The sequence below is a fragment of the Seriola dumerili genome, unplaced genomic scaffold (assembly GCF_002260705.1).
Source record: "Seriola dumerili isolate Sdu_G_001 unplaced genomic scaffold, Sdu_1.0 BDQW01000017.1, whole genome shotgun sequence".
NCBI classification, from domain to species: domain Eukaryota; kingdom Metazoa; phylum Chordata; class Actinopteri; order Carangiformes; family Carangidae; genus Seriola; species Seriola dumerili.
Window position 1 is genome coordinate 11,950,954 of NW_019174272.1, and position 15,718 is coordinate 11,966,671.

The following is a 15,718-nucleotide window of genomic DNA, read 5'->3' on the forward strand; positions in this document are numbered from 1 at the left end:
ACGCTGCACCCAGACTGTCAACTGGTACCAGGAAGAGAGACAGCATCTCACCTGTACTTGCAATCCAGTACCAGTCGAATACCGTATCGAGTTTAAGGTTATTGTATTTATTTTTAAAGCCATACACCAGTGGTGGCCAAACTTTTTTGAATGGGGTGCCAGATCTGATAATGTGAAAATACCTGGGGGCCACGCCGTGTGAAAAGCCACTTCAGGGAGGCCAGGCTAAGCTTCAAGATGTTTCACATTCTCCACCCGTTCCCACGGCAGGGCAGTCGCTGGTATGACTTCGTCTCATATTGTCTCTTCACATTGAAGAGCAACAGTCACTTGGCAAATGAGACACAAACAGTTTTGAGTTTCAGTGAAAAAAAAATGGCGGCGCTCACTGTCGACTTAACGCTTCTTTGCTGTGGTCAGGTCTGCTACCGAGCAGCACATGTCTGTTCCCTGTTTACGGTCTGTCTTATGAAAACATCACTTCCACCTGCATTGTAAAGATGTCTACGAACTGTAGGACAGTGCTGCCATCTTGAGGTGAACGGGAAAAACGCAAAGTGAACTTGTTTCATTAACCGATACAGTGCGGTGGGCCACAGTTAGTATTTTTTGAGAGACAAGCTGCGGGCAGTTTAAAATTTGCCCTTTGGACATGCCTGCCTTACACAGTCTGGCCTCCGTGTAATGCACTTTCCATCCCCAGATCCCTCATATCCTCAGAGCAGCTGCCCCTGGCTGTCTCCTGGGCGAGGCTATGGGGAAAGAGTGATCAGGCTTTTGCAGTAGCTGCCCCAAAACCTTGGAACAGTTTACCAAAATGATTAATTGCCCCCCCCCTTCCCCGGTCAACATTTTTAAGACTAATCTTAAAACCCAGATGTTTTCGTTGGCTTCTGAGTTTCCAGAAGGTTTTATCTTTCACTTTTATCCCTTGTGTTTTTATTTCAAACTGTTCACTGTGTGTCTCAGACTATGGGATAGTTAATGCATCACATTTTAGTTGTTTTTATGTGTGTTTTCATTGTCTATTATTGTACAACACTTTGGTCAACTCTGATTGTTTTGAATCTGCTTTTTGAATAAACTTGGTTTGATTTGTTTTAATAAACTGCCAACTGAGTGTATGCATGTACAGTAGATAGGCTAATGGTTTCAGAAAGTATTCATTAAATTATTAAATACAGTTTTAATGAAATAAAACCTGTTTGTTTTTAGAAATTATTAGCAAATTCATTAAAATGCTTATATGTGTGTGTTTAACCACAGGAAGTAAAGGACTCAGATAAATAGGTGATAAATTCATCTAATATTTGTTTTCTGACACTGACTCAGCAGCTCGTCTTGCCAAGTGTGGACGTCCCTCCTCCTCAGTGTCGTGTCAAGTTGGTATTTCTTACTGCCTGTCAGTGGACAGGTGTCCTCCTCCCTCCCGTGTCTCTTCCTCATACCTGTCTGTCCTCAGTTAACACTGGGAATGGTAGGAACAGCATCAAAACACAGCTCAGTAACTGGAATATCACTGGATACAGTGTAGTTAAGGTAAGACCTCAGATGTTTCACATGTTTTATCCTTTTTTTTTTATTTCTTCCTAGTAATTAAACTGTGAATTTATACATGTTTCTATAAAAGTGTAAAGACCAGCTTTATATGTGAAGAACAAAACACAAACACAAAGAAGATTCAGAATGGTATCACTTTAAAGTGACTCAACACAGTATATGTAATATTGCTGGTGTTTTTAAAAGCAGGCATTTGGATAAGTCTAATTAGAAAAAATCTCAAACTTTATTGTGACATTAAGTGTAAATGGAAAAAAGAAATATTCAAACAAAAAATCTACTGATATATATAAAGATAAAGACCAAGGCTACTGTACTGGACATTTAGGCACAAACAAATGGAGATAAGAGCAGGAAATAATGATTAACTGAGTCTGAGTAGGTCACAAGTGTCCATTGTGCCTCATAGCTGAGTGTTTTCATATCAAACAGTGGTGTCCTGTAAACACTGTGCAGCCAAGAGGAGCAGCACCTTCACTTGTTTTCCTTTACACGTATTTAAGGAGATTTTCCAGACTGACAATTTTTCTACATTGTGTTTTTCTAAAGAAATCTGTCTCCTCTTCCAGATCGTATCACAGTGGAAGATTTTCAGGATGAATCGCACCTGTGTAAACTGCTGGAAAACTATGATGATAAATCTGAACTTCCTCTGCTGGGTAGGTGGTTGAAGACGGGAATACACTGCAGCCACACATCACACTGCCAGACCCCACCGCTGAGGGGGAGTTGTGAAAGTGTAATGCTTGTTACAGCCAGTAGATACAATGGGATATAGAAACCTGGATTATGTCCTTTCTTTGACAATTCAGAAACGTATTATGGTCACTTTCTGTTCTAATGGATGGCTGAAATAAAGTTCCCCTGAAGGAGAGAATGGCAGCAAGAATCCTCAGAGTTAAGCGAAAGATAAAAGTAAAACTCCTTCACTTTCGCTCCCAGACTTAATAAATTCTATTTATTTGACTCAACAGTGCTCCTCAGTGTCAGAGAGTCTGTGAGATTGGTTGAGAGCAGATCCTCGATGACAGATAAATGGCCGAGCACACCCACGCTTTCTGTCTGAAGCAGAATAATTAAGAAGAAAGTAGTTTTAGTCTATAATTTGCATTTTATTTGGAGTCACTGTCTGAACGTCTTCATTGTCTGCACTTGTCACTGTGGAACGATAAATTCTCCTTATTATATGATTATATGATTGAAGCACATTAGGTGAATTGGCGACTCTTAAGTGCCCATAGGTGTGAGTGTGAGTGTGACTGGTTGTTTGTCTCTGTATGTCAGCGCTGTGATGGACTGGTGAGGAAGAAAATACACATTTGGGTAGTTGGGACTTGACGCCTGTCTGTCTGCCCTTTTCTATTGAAATCACCTTGTTATCCTGTCTGGCCACACGTCTGTAACCCCAAGTCAACTGTATTTACATACTGTTGACCCCCCCCCCCTCCTTTTTTTTTTTCTTCAACTGTATAACTGTCCCCCTGCCCTTCACTCTGGGTCAGTCTACCCGCTCTGTGTCAGTTGGCTCACCGTATCCTGGGATACCAATAAACTCACACCACTACAGCGAACCTGGAATTAAGGACTTGAGTGAATTTTCACTGGCGACCTGTCCAGGACATACCCCGCCCTTGCCCCAATGTCAGCTGCGATTGGCTCCAGCCCCCCCGCGATGATAAGCAGTATAGCTAATGGATAGATGGATGGTTTAATATAGCGTCAATGCCATACTTTTTGTTTGCCAGCATTTAAAGGACAGTGAGCGGAGAGGGAAAAAATAATCTCTGGTCTGATGAGACAAACATTGAACCCTTTGGACAGAACTCCAAACACTGTCTGACAAACACCATCACCTGGTTAATACCATCTCTACAGTGACATACGGGGGTAGCAACAAACCGCCTGGGAGGGGGGGGGGTTTCTCAGTGGCAGGGACAGGAAACCTGGTCAGAACAGGGATTGAATGCAACCAAATACAGAGAGGTCCATGAATAAAGGGCCAGAGTGCATGCAACCTGAGGGTGGGCTGACAGTTCACCTTTCAGCACGACAATGACTCGAAGTGGCTTTGCGACAAGCAAAGTAACTTTAGTGGTTCCCAACCTGCAGGTTAACTCTGCAAAGCATCACTAGAAAAATCGGACTGTTTTTTAGATGACTGAAGTGTCATGAAATGTGAAAAAGTGTTGCGACACAATTTTTATTGATTTTTTTGGATTATTTTTTTTTGGTGAAGTTATTTAAACGAAACCATGTGAGAAGTTTAAAGGGAAAATGTGTCTTTGGTGTAACTGCTGACAACGCAGATATCTGAAATGTGACAAGGGACCTCAACTAAATACAGTTTTATGTAAGAATACTGGGGACCACTGCTTTCATCTGTCTCCTGGCTTTCAGGACAGAGTCTCAGTGTATTGTGGATCAAATCTAAACTCACAGACTGACACTGCGAGGCGTCTTTTGTCTGTCCTGTGCGTGCTGCAGCTGTGTGGTGCGTTCGTGGTGGCTTTCGGGGAATTCCAGATGATACACTCCAAGTTTTCCTCCCTCATCACCTCCTTCTGGCCCATCTACCCCGCCAACACTCTGGTTGTCACGGGTACCATCGTTACCTGTGTGTGCTATTTGGGAGTGTTAGGAGGCATGAGGGAGAACCGCTGCATGCTCATCAGTGTGAGTGTGAAGCATGATATTTATTATAACATGAAAACTGCTTATATGTGTGTTTAATGAGCTCGGCAGTTCATTTTAATGCATCGGTTGTACAGACTATACAGACTGACTCCTGTTTGAATCTGATTTGCACTGATTTCAGTTTTTCGTGCTGCTGTTTATTCTGATGCTGGTGGAGCTGGCCATGGCCTGTGTGTTCCTGGTCTACAGCAGAGAGGTAGGAGAGTTTATACGTAGCCTTCACAAATATACATTTATAAATGGTTAGTTCCGGGTGTTGATTTGGCATATGTTGGGCCAGAAGTTTCATTTTGCCATCTGGGACAGCTCACTGTTCTTAGTTAGCGGTATGTAACGCAGCCTGTGTCTCTGTTGTGCAGATTGACACGTACTTTGAGAAGGACCTGATGCGAAGCCTCGAGATTTACAGACAGTCCAGTCCTGAAGGCAACAAGACCATTAAAGATGACTTCAATGCTGTGCAGCACCTGGTAAATGATTCACTGCTATTCACACATATTCTCTATATAGATATATTTATATCTCCATACATTTTGAGTATATTTTACTGCAGATATTTTACACAACATCGTATTTATTTCAGTATTAGTCATTCACTTTCCCCTGCCCAGAGAAATACATGTCCGTTGCACTGAAGTAGCTTGTTTTTGTACAGTTCCAGTGCTGCGGAGTTCATGGTGTGGCCGACTGGAAGGGGAACGTCCCAATCTCCTGTTGCATCAAGGACCCCTGCAACACCCTCATCCACAGCAACTGGCAGGAGGTTATTAGTCCATCTACATTTCTGTTTGTTTTTCACATTTTAATCAGTGAACAGCCGATGATTCTTCCCCTCTTTCCTTAATCCTGTCTGTCTCTGACTGAGCTGTGAGCTGGGCTGTGCCTGTAGTGATTTGGGACATGAACCTGCAACTGCTGACAACAAGTAGGAAAGTAAAAAAAAACACCACCTCTGATAGCTGCTTAGAACTGAGTCGGGATAATACTTGCTCAGACATTTTGCTGCCGGTGCTCATCTGTTTGAGAATCATCACGTATGGGATGTTTCTTTCAAATGGCAATTGAAGGCGTCAGTTCTTCTACTGCTCATGGTGTTGTAATGGTGCTGCAGGCCATAGATGTCAGAGGAGTCTTACATCTTCCTGCACCAGTCTGCAGAGCACATCACATATATATACTGTAAGCTCTCTATTATACCCTGCATGTTCCTCTACAAGGGCGGCACAGTGGTGTTAGTGGTTAGCGATGTGGTCTCACAGCAAGGAGTTTCTGGGTTCAAACCCGGGGTCTTGCTGTATTGCACATGCTCCGCGTGCCCGCGTGGTTTCTCTCAGGTCCTCCGGCTGGCTCCGACAGTCCAAAGACATGCAGGTTAATCGGTGACTGATTGGCGAGAGTGAGAATGGTTGTTTGTCTCTATATGTCAGCGCTGTGATAGACCCGCGACCTGTACCCCGCCCTCGCCCCAATGTCAGCTGGGATTGGGATAGGTAGGAGAATTTGTGTCTGTCTGCTGTTTGGTGCTGGGCAGGTAGTGTACAGGTTATAGAGCTCTTTTTTCTTTTTTTTAATGAAAGTAGTCGCCTGCTGCAACTGAAAACGTTGTCATGAGATGAATGAGATTGAGCCAGAACTGTAAAGGACCAGAACAGCTGAACAATAAAATGAAACTTGCTGTAGCATGAATCAGTGTGTGAATGTGTGTGTATGGTAGAAAAAAAACGCTGTATGAGTGTGTGTGTGTGTGTGTGTGTGAATGGCTGAAATCAACGAGTAATGTAAAGTGCTTTGAGTGGTCATTAAGACAAGAAGAGGGCAGTCCATTTACCATTCAACTCCTGCAGCACTTACAGTAAACAGAAACCTTTGTATGATGTAGTTTTTATGTTGCATCCCGTTACCGTTCACATATAAAGTTCCTTTAAATGTAAGTGTTTTTGGGGTGGGTCGACGCCACATCAAATGGACACATTTTGGGACAAGGTTCCTTTTGTATAAACTTAAGGACCACCCTTTACATGCACTTTTCAAGGCACCCATGTTCTCTATTGGGCGTTCCCCACCAGCCTGAGACAATGCTCGGCCGGAAGCCATGTGACCGTAGGCCCCACCCATCTTTGAAGAAGTCCCCATAGGCAGATACAGTATGTATGTGTTCACATATGATTGGCCACATATGATTTTTTTCTGTCTCATACTTTTCCTACTTAAATGTTACTTGTGATGTGTTCTGTGATGATTTTAATGAAAGACCACAAGAAACACATCTGTCTAATAAAGCGGTCTGTTTACAGCAAGTGCTGCTGGAGCTTTGACCTCTTTAGACATTCTCCTTCCTCCATGCACCTTGGAAGGAAGTTGTGCCAGAAACCTGACTTTGCTTAAGGAGGAATGACTACAACAAGCAGACAGCAAACCTGCTTCAGTGTTTCTAAGACAGACTTGATCCAGTAAGTGGTGTTGTGTTGGCTCTGAAACCAGACTGACCCTCGTCAGTCTGGTTTCAGAGCCAACACAACACCAATTCAGCTTGTTTCTTAGTAGTTAATGGTTACGTTAATGACTGTAAGAAACATGTGCATTCAAAGATGCCTGCAGACATCTGCACTGAATCCCCATGTAAGCACCATGTTAGCACTGAGCGACTACCAGCCCACCACCCGTTAGTGCTATGTGGAAGGTAAAGAAAATGCACCCTTCATGCTGAACCTTGCATAACAGCATCCAGAGATTTCATAGTTCACTGTACCATCATCTTTATCTTCATTATTGTGAACCCGTGAACACAGCAACACAACACAGTGGAGACTCTGAGTTGAACTTGATCACAGAGCAGACTACACAGACTCCCAGATTTCCCTCCCTGCTGACTGTTGACGTGTTGAAACTTAATACAGTTCACAGGTGATTCAGCTGAACTTGAATGCACCATCAGTTCCTGCCTGATGTGAGCTTTACCTGACTGGCTGCTGGACCTGAACGCGTCACTGTTCTGCTTCTTACTGAGTCTGAGATCTGCCCAGACACAAACTGTGAGACATCAACCACGTGTCACAGAGACATGAACAGTTAGCAGCAGCTGGTTTTCCACTCACAGTGTTGTCATCAGGTGGTCTCTGGTTCCCTGGAAAATGAAACACACAGTGACACTCACAGTTTGTGTTAACCAGCCTTAACTAACGTTGGAGTGGATTTTCTCACCTCGAGGTCTGATGAGGAGAACAGTGATCACAGTGATGAGGAGTTCAGCCACATGCATCATCAACATTATGTAGGTCAGAGCAAAACAATCTGTAACGAGCTGTGGAGAAGAAATGAGAGGAAACATGTTTTAAAAAAAACAAGATTTAAAAAAAAAACAACAAAAAACAAAAGAGCAGGTTTATGTGTGAGCTGTGGAAATAAAATCCCAGCAATAGAAGATAAATAAAAGATGATCAAGTTGCACAATGAGGGTCTCATAAAACAAAGGTGAATCATGAGTTGTAAGTTTCTGTCCAAAATGAAAAGGTCAGAAAAACACCTACATCTACACTAACAACCTCACAGGAGATGTCGGCTGTTGTGATCGTCATTGTGAAGACCGGGACAACCACACAAAAATGAATCTGCAAACACTGATACTGTATGTAGTGTTTTAAACATCTTCACGTTTGACCGCAATTATACGTTTGCACAAGTGCATAAATATCGGAATCATGTCGGATTCAAATTAGTGAATGGATCTGAATAAAGGAGATTACACAACACTGGAGCAGTGGAAAGAGAGCCGTGTCAGATGTGAAGTCTCTACTTTGTTGAGTGATTGTTCTGTTTCCATTTGGTACAGCTGAATATGAAATTAGATAAAACAGGAACACAATAAACTTATCATCGTCCTCCTGGCCAATCACTGGTGAAGATGGAGACATTGAGAGAGAAAGACAACATGAGTCAAATTAACTTCATCACTGTTATTATTGTAATTTTTCAGTGTTTTGTTCTAACAGACGGTTTGATGTAAATACTCACTGGTAACAACAGACAGATAAAGCAGCGCCTCTTGTCGTCGTCCTAATTCGTAAAAAAAAAAAACATCTGCGGATGTACAGACCAGCATCCTCACGTGTGACTCTCACGTATCTTCCCTCCGTTCAACCAGGCCTACAGCTGAGTCTTTTGAACCGCTGAAGATCCAGGTCGGACTGTCACATTTACCCTGATCATCTCTGTCATTTTTGATCAAGGCAGAGTGACTTCATCTCCATCTCTGACAATGGAGGAGAGACGTAGTCCTGTGACAGCTGTTCAGAAGATTAGAAAGAAACATGAAAAAATAAATGAAATGTTAATATCCAACTCCAACAAGTGCTCCAACAAAACCACCATAGAGGTCACTTGTCTCTGCCCTTGGATATGACCCGTATGGTACCAGCTGCAGGCATACTGGACCTTCATCGTCTCAGAGTAGGACTGTCTTTACAGTCAGTGCGATGTTAGATAAAACTACAACAGACGTTTGTAAATGTATCTTATCCTTGATTTAAGACTCCATTAAACTCTGTTAACATCAAACAAACACACTCAGCTGTTCTAAGGTTGTAGTTACTAAAGCACCAACAGTAAAGTCTTCTAATGTTCTCTAAAAAATAAAGAGATTTTAATCCATTTATTCCACTTGAGTTCAACCATCGTGCTTCTGTCTTGTTTTCACACCTTCGACTGAGAGAACACATTAACTAAGGCTTCTTCAGGAGAGGCGTTTACTTCCCTGTCACTTCCTTAATATGACTTGAGTCTTCTTTTCCCATCTTTCAGTCGTGTAATTGATGTCGTCAGAGTGTATGAGCTTCTCATCTCTGAATTCTTGTAGATAACAAAATATCAAAAATCCAGATGTTTTTACAACTTAGCATCAGACTTTGCTGTGAAACATTAGAAACATTGATATGAGCTGATTGTTTTCATTCATTTAACACTTGATGTTACACAACACTTTTGCCAGTGATGTTTACATCATTCTAAAAGGAGGAAGATTGAAGAGGATGAGTGGCCGACATAGTTGTGCAACTGTTGTTGCCCCAAAACACAGTTGAGTGTAGAGTTCAAGGTAATGTTTGACATCATACATAAATGCAGAAGTGAATCACCCACCAGTCTTTGACGCATGCAGCTGATGGTATACAAGATAGTCATACTGGGAAACAACAAATATGATGATATTTTTGTGTTTTTTTAAAATTGTTGCTTCCTTGTTGCAGCTCAGTATTTTTTTAGTATTTACCACTCACAAGCTGCAGTGCTAAGGTTGCTAGCAGGAGATCGCTATGTTTCGAAGACTCAAACAGTGATTTTGTAAGAAACCTGGCTGATGCTGCTGCCTCTGCTTGTTGATATTTCACTTGTGTAATCTCCTTTTTGTCTGCTCTGCATATGAGACCAGTTTGTTACTGTACATTGAGAAATTGCTTCAAATTGCTAGAATAAATGCACACATAGTTGTTATCCATCTTTCAGTTCAAGCAGTGGTCATCGGGGATTGACTGCGCCCACAAAAGGTCAGCGCAGCTTGGGTAAAGTTCTACAAATTTGAACCTGATGGGAATGTCATTCATTTGGTTCAGGCTGGGGTGCGTTCAAGTACCAGAGTGCACCTGTGACGTGTACACATATGCACATGCGCAGTTAACTTGTGGCTTGTTTCGAAGGTTATATAACCACTTTTCCTATACAGTGGACAGTTTACATACGAGTAAACTGTAAGTGACCACACAATCAAATGTTAGACTGACTTTATGAATAGTTTCGTCAGGTCAGAGAATATTACAAGTAACCTTTCATGTCCAGCAGCAAATTTGTAATGTCTCTTTGCAAATGCATCACAAATAAAATTAAAAAAAAGAGTGAACGATGAGTAATAAGATGTTTTGCTGCCTTTTCATCTTTAATAGTCAACAATAGCTAGGTAGAGAAAAATATTTAATTCAGTGTACAGCTCAAAGGCTACCAGCAGCTACCAACAACTTTAAAGGTGGAATGTTTTCATGTGTGTTACTTGATGCATGAGTTGACGTTTTGAATCAATAAGTACACCTTAAATGTCAATATATTTTTATTGGCTCTCTTGCTGGACATTCACTTTCAAGCACTTCCTCACTTGGAGAAAAAATGGTGGAGCGTTGTTCCTGTGTGACCTACCAGCACTACACCTATGTTGGTGAAGTGAGCCTGGTCCGGGATCACACAGACACACTGCAGGCTCTCATGCACACCCTGAAGCATTGGCACACAGAGGTAGAGAGACTGACACAAGGTGTTGACAGAGTCTGAGACCAGACTTGGCTTCAGCCAGGATGTGTGCATGTGCAGAGTGCACACAGAATGTTTTTATTGATGAACCTTGACTGCTCCTGTGTAACAAATTGAAATGCATGGCCTTGAAAACCTTGCGTTTCCTGTGCTTAACTTGATTGAGGAATCACTTCTTGCATGCTGCTGTTTGGATTTGTTACATTAGTCTGTAAATAGCATGGAGGGTTTTGGCCACTTGCAAAATCAGCACAAGATAGTTTTGAGAGTCCAGCTACAGTATTACTATTTCAAATGGATTTCAGAACTGTTACTGATTTATTATCTTACTCTCACTACATTTATTGGAACACTATGGACCAAAGGCAAAACTTCCTGACTTTTACTTGATTTTAAATCAGTCAAATCAAGAGTTTTTTATTTTATTTGTTGATATAACTATAAACAGGACATTGACATAAAAGTGTGATCTCTGTTCTGTCACTAATCTACAAACTGTAGATAAAGGATAACCAAGAAATGTTTGTCTTTTAGGGCTGTCTCCTAAAACTCAGGAATTGGTTTGCCAGGAACTATCTCAGCACAGGCGCAGGCGTTGTCACAATGTTTATCATACAGGTACAGTACATTCAGTTTTCTCATTTTCCTCATTATAAGGCTTTTGAGCAAAACTCAACCCTTAAACTTCATATGGTACAGTTAGTGATGTCCCAGCAGGTGTTGGACATTAGCTATCGGATTAGCTACCTGAAGACCTGATGTGAGTTAACTTATTCAACTGTGGCCAAATGTGAAACATGCCTTGACATTTAAACTGTCAGAGTAGTGTGGCTGCAGACTAAAGATTCATTCATTCGTATTGAATTGCTTTTTTGAGGTAGTAACAATAGCTGCCATGTTGGAAGGCATGAGCTTTGTGCCTTTTTAAACTCATGATGTGGCTTTCTCGACAGACAGAACTAAGAAGGCATGGTTTATCCGTCTTGTGCATGACATCAGTTAATTTCAAGCCGTCTAGCTAATAACTACATCCTCTTAGCCACTTTTGGAGCAGTGGAACAAACTTTAAACACATTATGACCCTCTAAAGATGATATGGTGAACGTGTAACATTAGCATTCATTTGAAATCATGTTTCTTGGTACACAGGCAATCTAAGTCACTCTCACTTTTGCTCTGTTTTGGTCTCCAACAACTGCTGAGAAATATAACATATCTGGCTCTTAAGCTGATAAATGCTCCAGCTATTCTATAACTGTGTCTGTCTGCTACTTTGTGCTAGACAGGAAGTGAACTGTTTAACCATTAACCATTGTTAATACAAAAATATTGATAAGAGCAACTTTAAGTTTCCTCATTTGCACAGTGGTTAATTCCATTCTGTAAATTGCAGCTAACATTAGTATGTTTGCTTACTTGTAGCTTGAAGCCAGTGCACTATATTCTTTCTCAGTTTGTTATTAACTTTTATATGTTTTTATATTTCATGTCTTTGCAAAACATTGTTTGATAATAAACTTGTTTTTCTTTGTTTACAGTTTGTCTGTCTGTCTATCACCATCCCTCTCTTTTGCCACTTCAGGCAACGTGGACTGGGTTACCTGTAAAAAAAAAAAAAAAAAAAAAAAAAGGACCTATAAAACTGTATGTGCAATGTACAGTGACTTTCTGCAAGTCAACAGTTTCCCTGTATCAACTTTTTATTAATTTCTTATGAATAACCAAAAGGTTGCTGCCATTTTCAGTCATCAGAGAGAAGAGCCAACAGGACAAAAAGCTGTTTGACCAAGAATGAGCTGAAGATGGCAGCTATAATCACTATTGATGATATCATACGAGGTGACAGACTATTCAATGTAATATGGAAAACATGATAGAAGATGTTTAACTAGTAGGTAAGGTATGACATGATTATATAAGACAAGATATGATCATAATTAAACTCCTTTATGCATTTGTGAGTTTCAATCATTTTCATTTCACTTTGTATTTTTATTTTGTGCTTTCAGTTTTAGCAAGTAGCTAGTGCTTTCAATTTTAGTGATTGGAAAGGAAGATAGTTAAACTTGTGAGTGCTCTTTTGCTCTGCTTAATAAATAAGTACACATGCTGATTTAAACCTACACATTTGAGTTGTTTACATTTGTGTGTGATGTTTTTTTCTGTGTACAGCCGATGGTCTCTGTGAAACAGCTTGAACCACATGTCACAGTAATGTTTAAGATCCTCTCAGTGTCAGTGAGTCTTATTTTCAGACAGTGTTATTTGACAGAGCTGATTTTGTAGCTGCCAAGAAATGCACTTAGATACATTTCTGTGCATTTAAAGGTTTATTTCACTGCTGTTCTTACCTCACCATTGAACCCAAACATTTTTTCTCCGACTATTCCCATCTCTGACACACTCCTGTCAGGTTTTAAATTGTTTCAGTTTGTTAAGTATCAGCTTTGATTTAGCTGATTGGGCTGATTCTGGTCCTTGGAGCTATAGGTCATTCCTGATACTATTTGCAAAATGGATGTTTTAAGTATTTCAGATACATCAGTTATTAATCAGTTATTAAACTGCATTCACAAAATGTTGGCAAAATGTGAAGAACAAGAAGAACACCAATTATTCTGACTTGGGAGAGTTTATGCAATATTCCGAGATGGGTAGCCCTCATGATAACCCTGTTGTGCATAAATTAGCTACTTTTGTTGTGTTACATATTTGAAGCACTTAATTTCCAAGTGAAACTAGATGGAAACAAACAGTGTATAGAAAATAAATTATAAAATTAAATTTAAAAAACTTAAGGTGTGTAAACATTTACTTTGATGTAACTGCTGCCATTCTGCCGTCAATTAATTGATGTGTGTGAAATTATTTTTGCCAAGTGGGAGCTATAATCTGTGTCAGAAATTCCCTATGTCTCTGATTCTGAGCTACAAATCAGAGGCCAACATGAATAGTCAACAAGCAATTCTGCTCCTCTGCTCTTTTTCATTCAGACATGGAGCTGATTTTTATAATAACCTCATGCATTTTAAACATAGAGCTTTTTATGTGTTCCTGGATAAGTGGAGCGTCGCTTCTTCTGCAACAATGAAAGTAAAAGGACCATCGCCTTGTGTGATGATCTGCCAGGAGTGGCTTCTCTCCTGCGCGCGTGTGTGTGTGTGTGTGTAGACACTCAGATTTACAACACAACACAACTGTAATTGTAATTCAGCAGTATCTTGTCAATTATACCAGTGATGGAAAGTGAATAAAAATATTTCAACCATTAAGAAAAAAATCATAAGTCTAATACTCATCAAAGTTATTTTGAAGAAAGTGAATAAAAATATTCTTATTGTCCTAGCTTTGCCATGAACAAACACAATAGTATACTTGCAACAATGTCCAAGTGAGTGTCTTCTTTTAAATTTAGTCATGAAATCATTGCCTTTCTCAGGACATGCCTCTAAGTGCCGCAGAAACTGTGCGTCTGTACAGGGAACGCCGGAATGCAAACCCCAAAAGAAGAGTGGCATACCTTCAAAAAGTACAAGGGAGTTACTGACTCCTCCCCAACTCCAGAGAGTCCACCACAGCCAGGGCCCTCAAGGTTAGCAGGAATGCAGTATTACAATACAGAAAACATAACTACAAATTTTTATATATCTTGCTATCATATAGCATCTTTTATTTGTTTATGTTGTTTGTTAGCTTGTAACTGGCAGCGGCTGACATGCTGACACAGTGTTAGTAGTTGTGCTGATGCTAACTCTCGCTGTACTGACAAGGTTTTGGGTTTATTTAGCCCCGCCCCCTGTCCCCACAAATTGACAGCATTGGTTCTTTTGGTTTGTGACGTATGAAACCCTGGCTGTCTGAATCTTTTTTTATGACACTGTCATTGGTTCACTGCAGTTCAAGATGGAAACACTCAGTCATGGTGTTGACAAGGTTAAACAAGGTTAAAATTAGATTTTCATTGGAGGAGGTCTTTGCTAAAGATTTCATTTTCATATTTTGTCTGTTCTTCTTTATGTGTCCACTCTGTTATGTGCTGTCATGCATTGGTCCACCCCGTCATCTTGATATTTTTAAATTATAATTCAATCATACTTTGAAATATATGTCTATAACCTACTGTGTTCAGTAACTGAGTGGGGGAAATAATATGCACTTAAAAAAGTATCAAAATATCAGAGTTTTCTCTAAATAAAACAACTAAGAGGTATGAAATGTGTTTCTTTAAAAGGCGATGGTTTACATTAAATATTTTATTTATTTATAATTTGAAAGCAAATAAACCTGTTTAGGAAAGGGACATCATACCTTTCAGAAAATGTAATTTTTTTCATCAAAATATTGAATTTAAATCATATTTTACAGTACATATTGTGTAAGGCCAGGACAGGGTGGGCATATCTGTTAGGTTATTCTACGAATAATGGCCAAAAATTTTCTGAAAATATGTATGGGACCTCAGCTAACATATATTTCTACAAGTTGAGTGTCTACTATTTATAATAAAACATAAAGGGAAGAGGAAATTGAGACCAAAATGTGTGAGTAGTGTGATGGCTGAAAGGCACTCTATGGTGATACTGACCCTCCAATGTTTTTGAAGATGTGAGAACACCCGTCAGCTGTCTTCTCAGCAGGTCACAGTCTGGCTGCAGTGTTGCAGTCAGTGTTGCTCCAATGACTGTTTATAAAGATGGACAACATGACAGCTCCCTAAAAGTGAAGCCAAAACATCTTGATCACTCCATGGTGACTGGCTACAGTAAATGTCATAAGCCCCATAACGTTTATCAAAATGCGACAAACAACACAGGCAAGGAGCCAAACAGAGTAATTACCAAAGGGCTTGCCAAAATAAGACCGTTCACTATAGGATGACAGCAGACACTGATTGGTCAGTCACCCTGGGGCTGGACTGCAAGCTGCTGAGATGACCAAGGGTCCAAAAGGACAAAAATGTCAGGGGAAATTTCCAAGCATACATTATTTGGATAATCTGACCACAAGCAAAAAATCTAAATGGTGACCTCACATGAAAAAATATCAGAATTTCATAAAAGGTTAAGTTAGGCTATGTACATGTAATCTCATGAGCATGAAATATTTATAATGTTGCTGTATGTCCTTAGTATTTGTTGCTCTTCTGGATTTTGAGAGTGTTTCCTTTAATGTTTTG

General features: G+C 40.3%; 1 protein-coding gene across 1 annotated transcript; it reads left to right on the forward strand.

Annotated features, from left to right (window-relative positions):
- Nucleotides 1-1,443: 1,443 nt before the first annotated feature.
- On the forward strand, nt 1,444-12,648 carry LOC111230855 (leukocyte surface antigen CD53-like). Its single transcript, XM_022757724.1, has 8 exons — nt 1,444-1,539; nt 2,130-2,219; nt 4,045-4,233; nt 4,376-4,450; nt 4,614-4,724; nt 4,910-5,017; nt 11,077-11,160; nt 12,081-12,648. The coding sequence occupies exons 2-8, from the start codon at nt 2,157-2,159 to the stop codon at nt 12,147-12,149; spliced, it is 699 nt and encodes a 232-aa protein (XP_022613445.1). The 5' UTR covers nt 1,444-1,539; nt 2,130-2,156; the 3' UTR covers nt 12,150-12,648.
- Nucleotides 12,649-15,718: the final 3,070 nt, after the last annotated feature.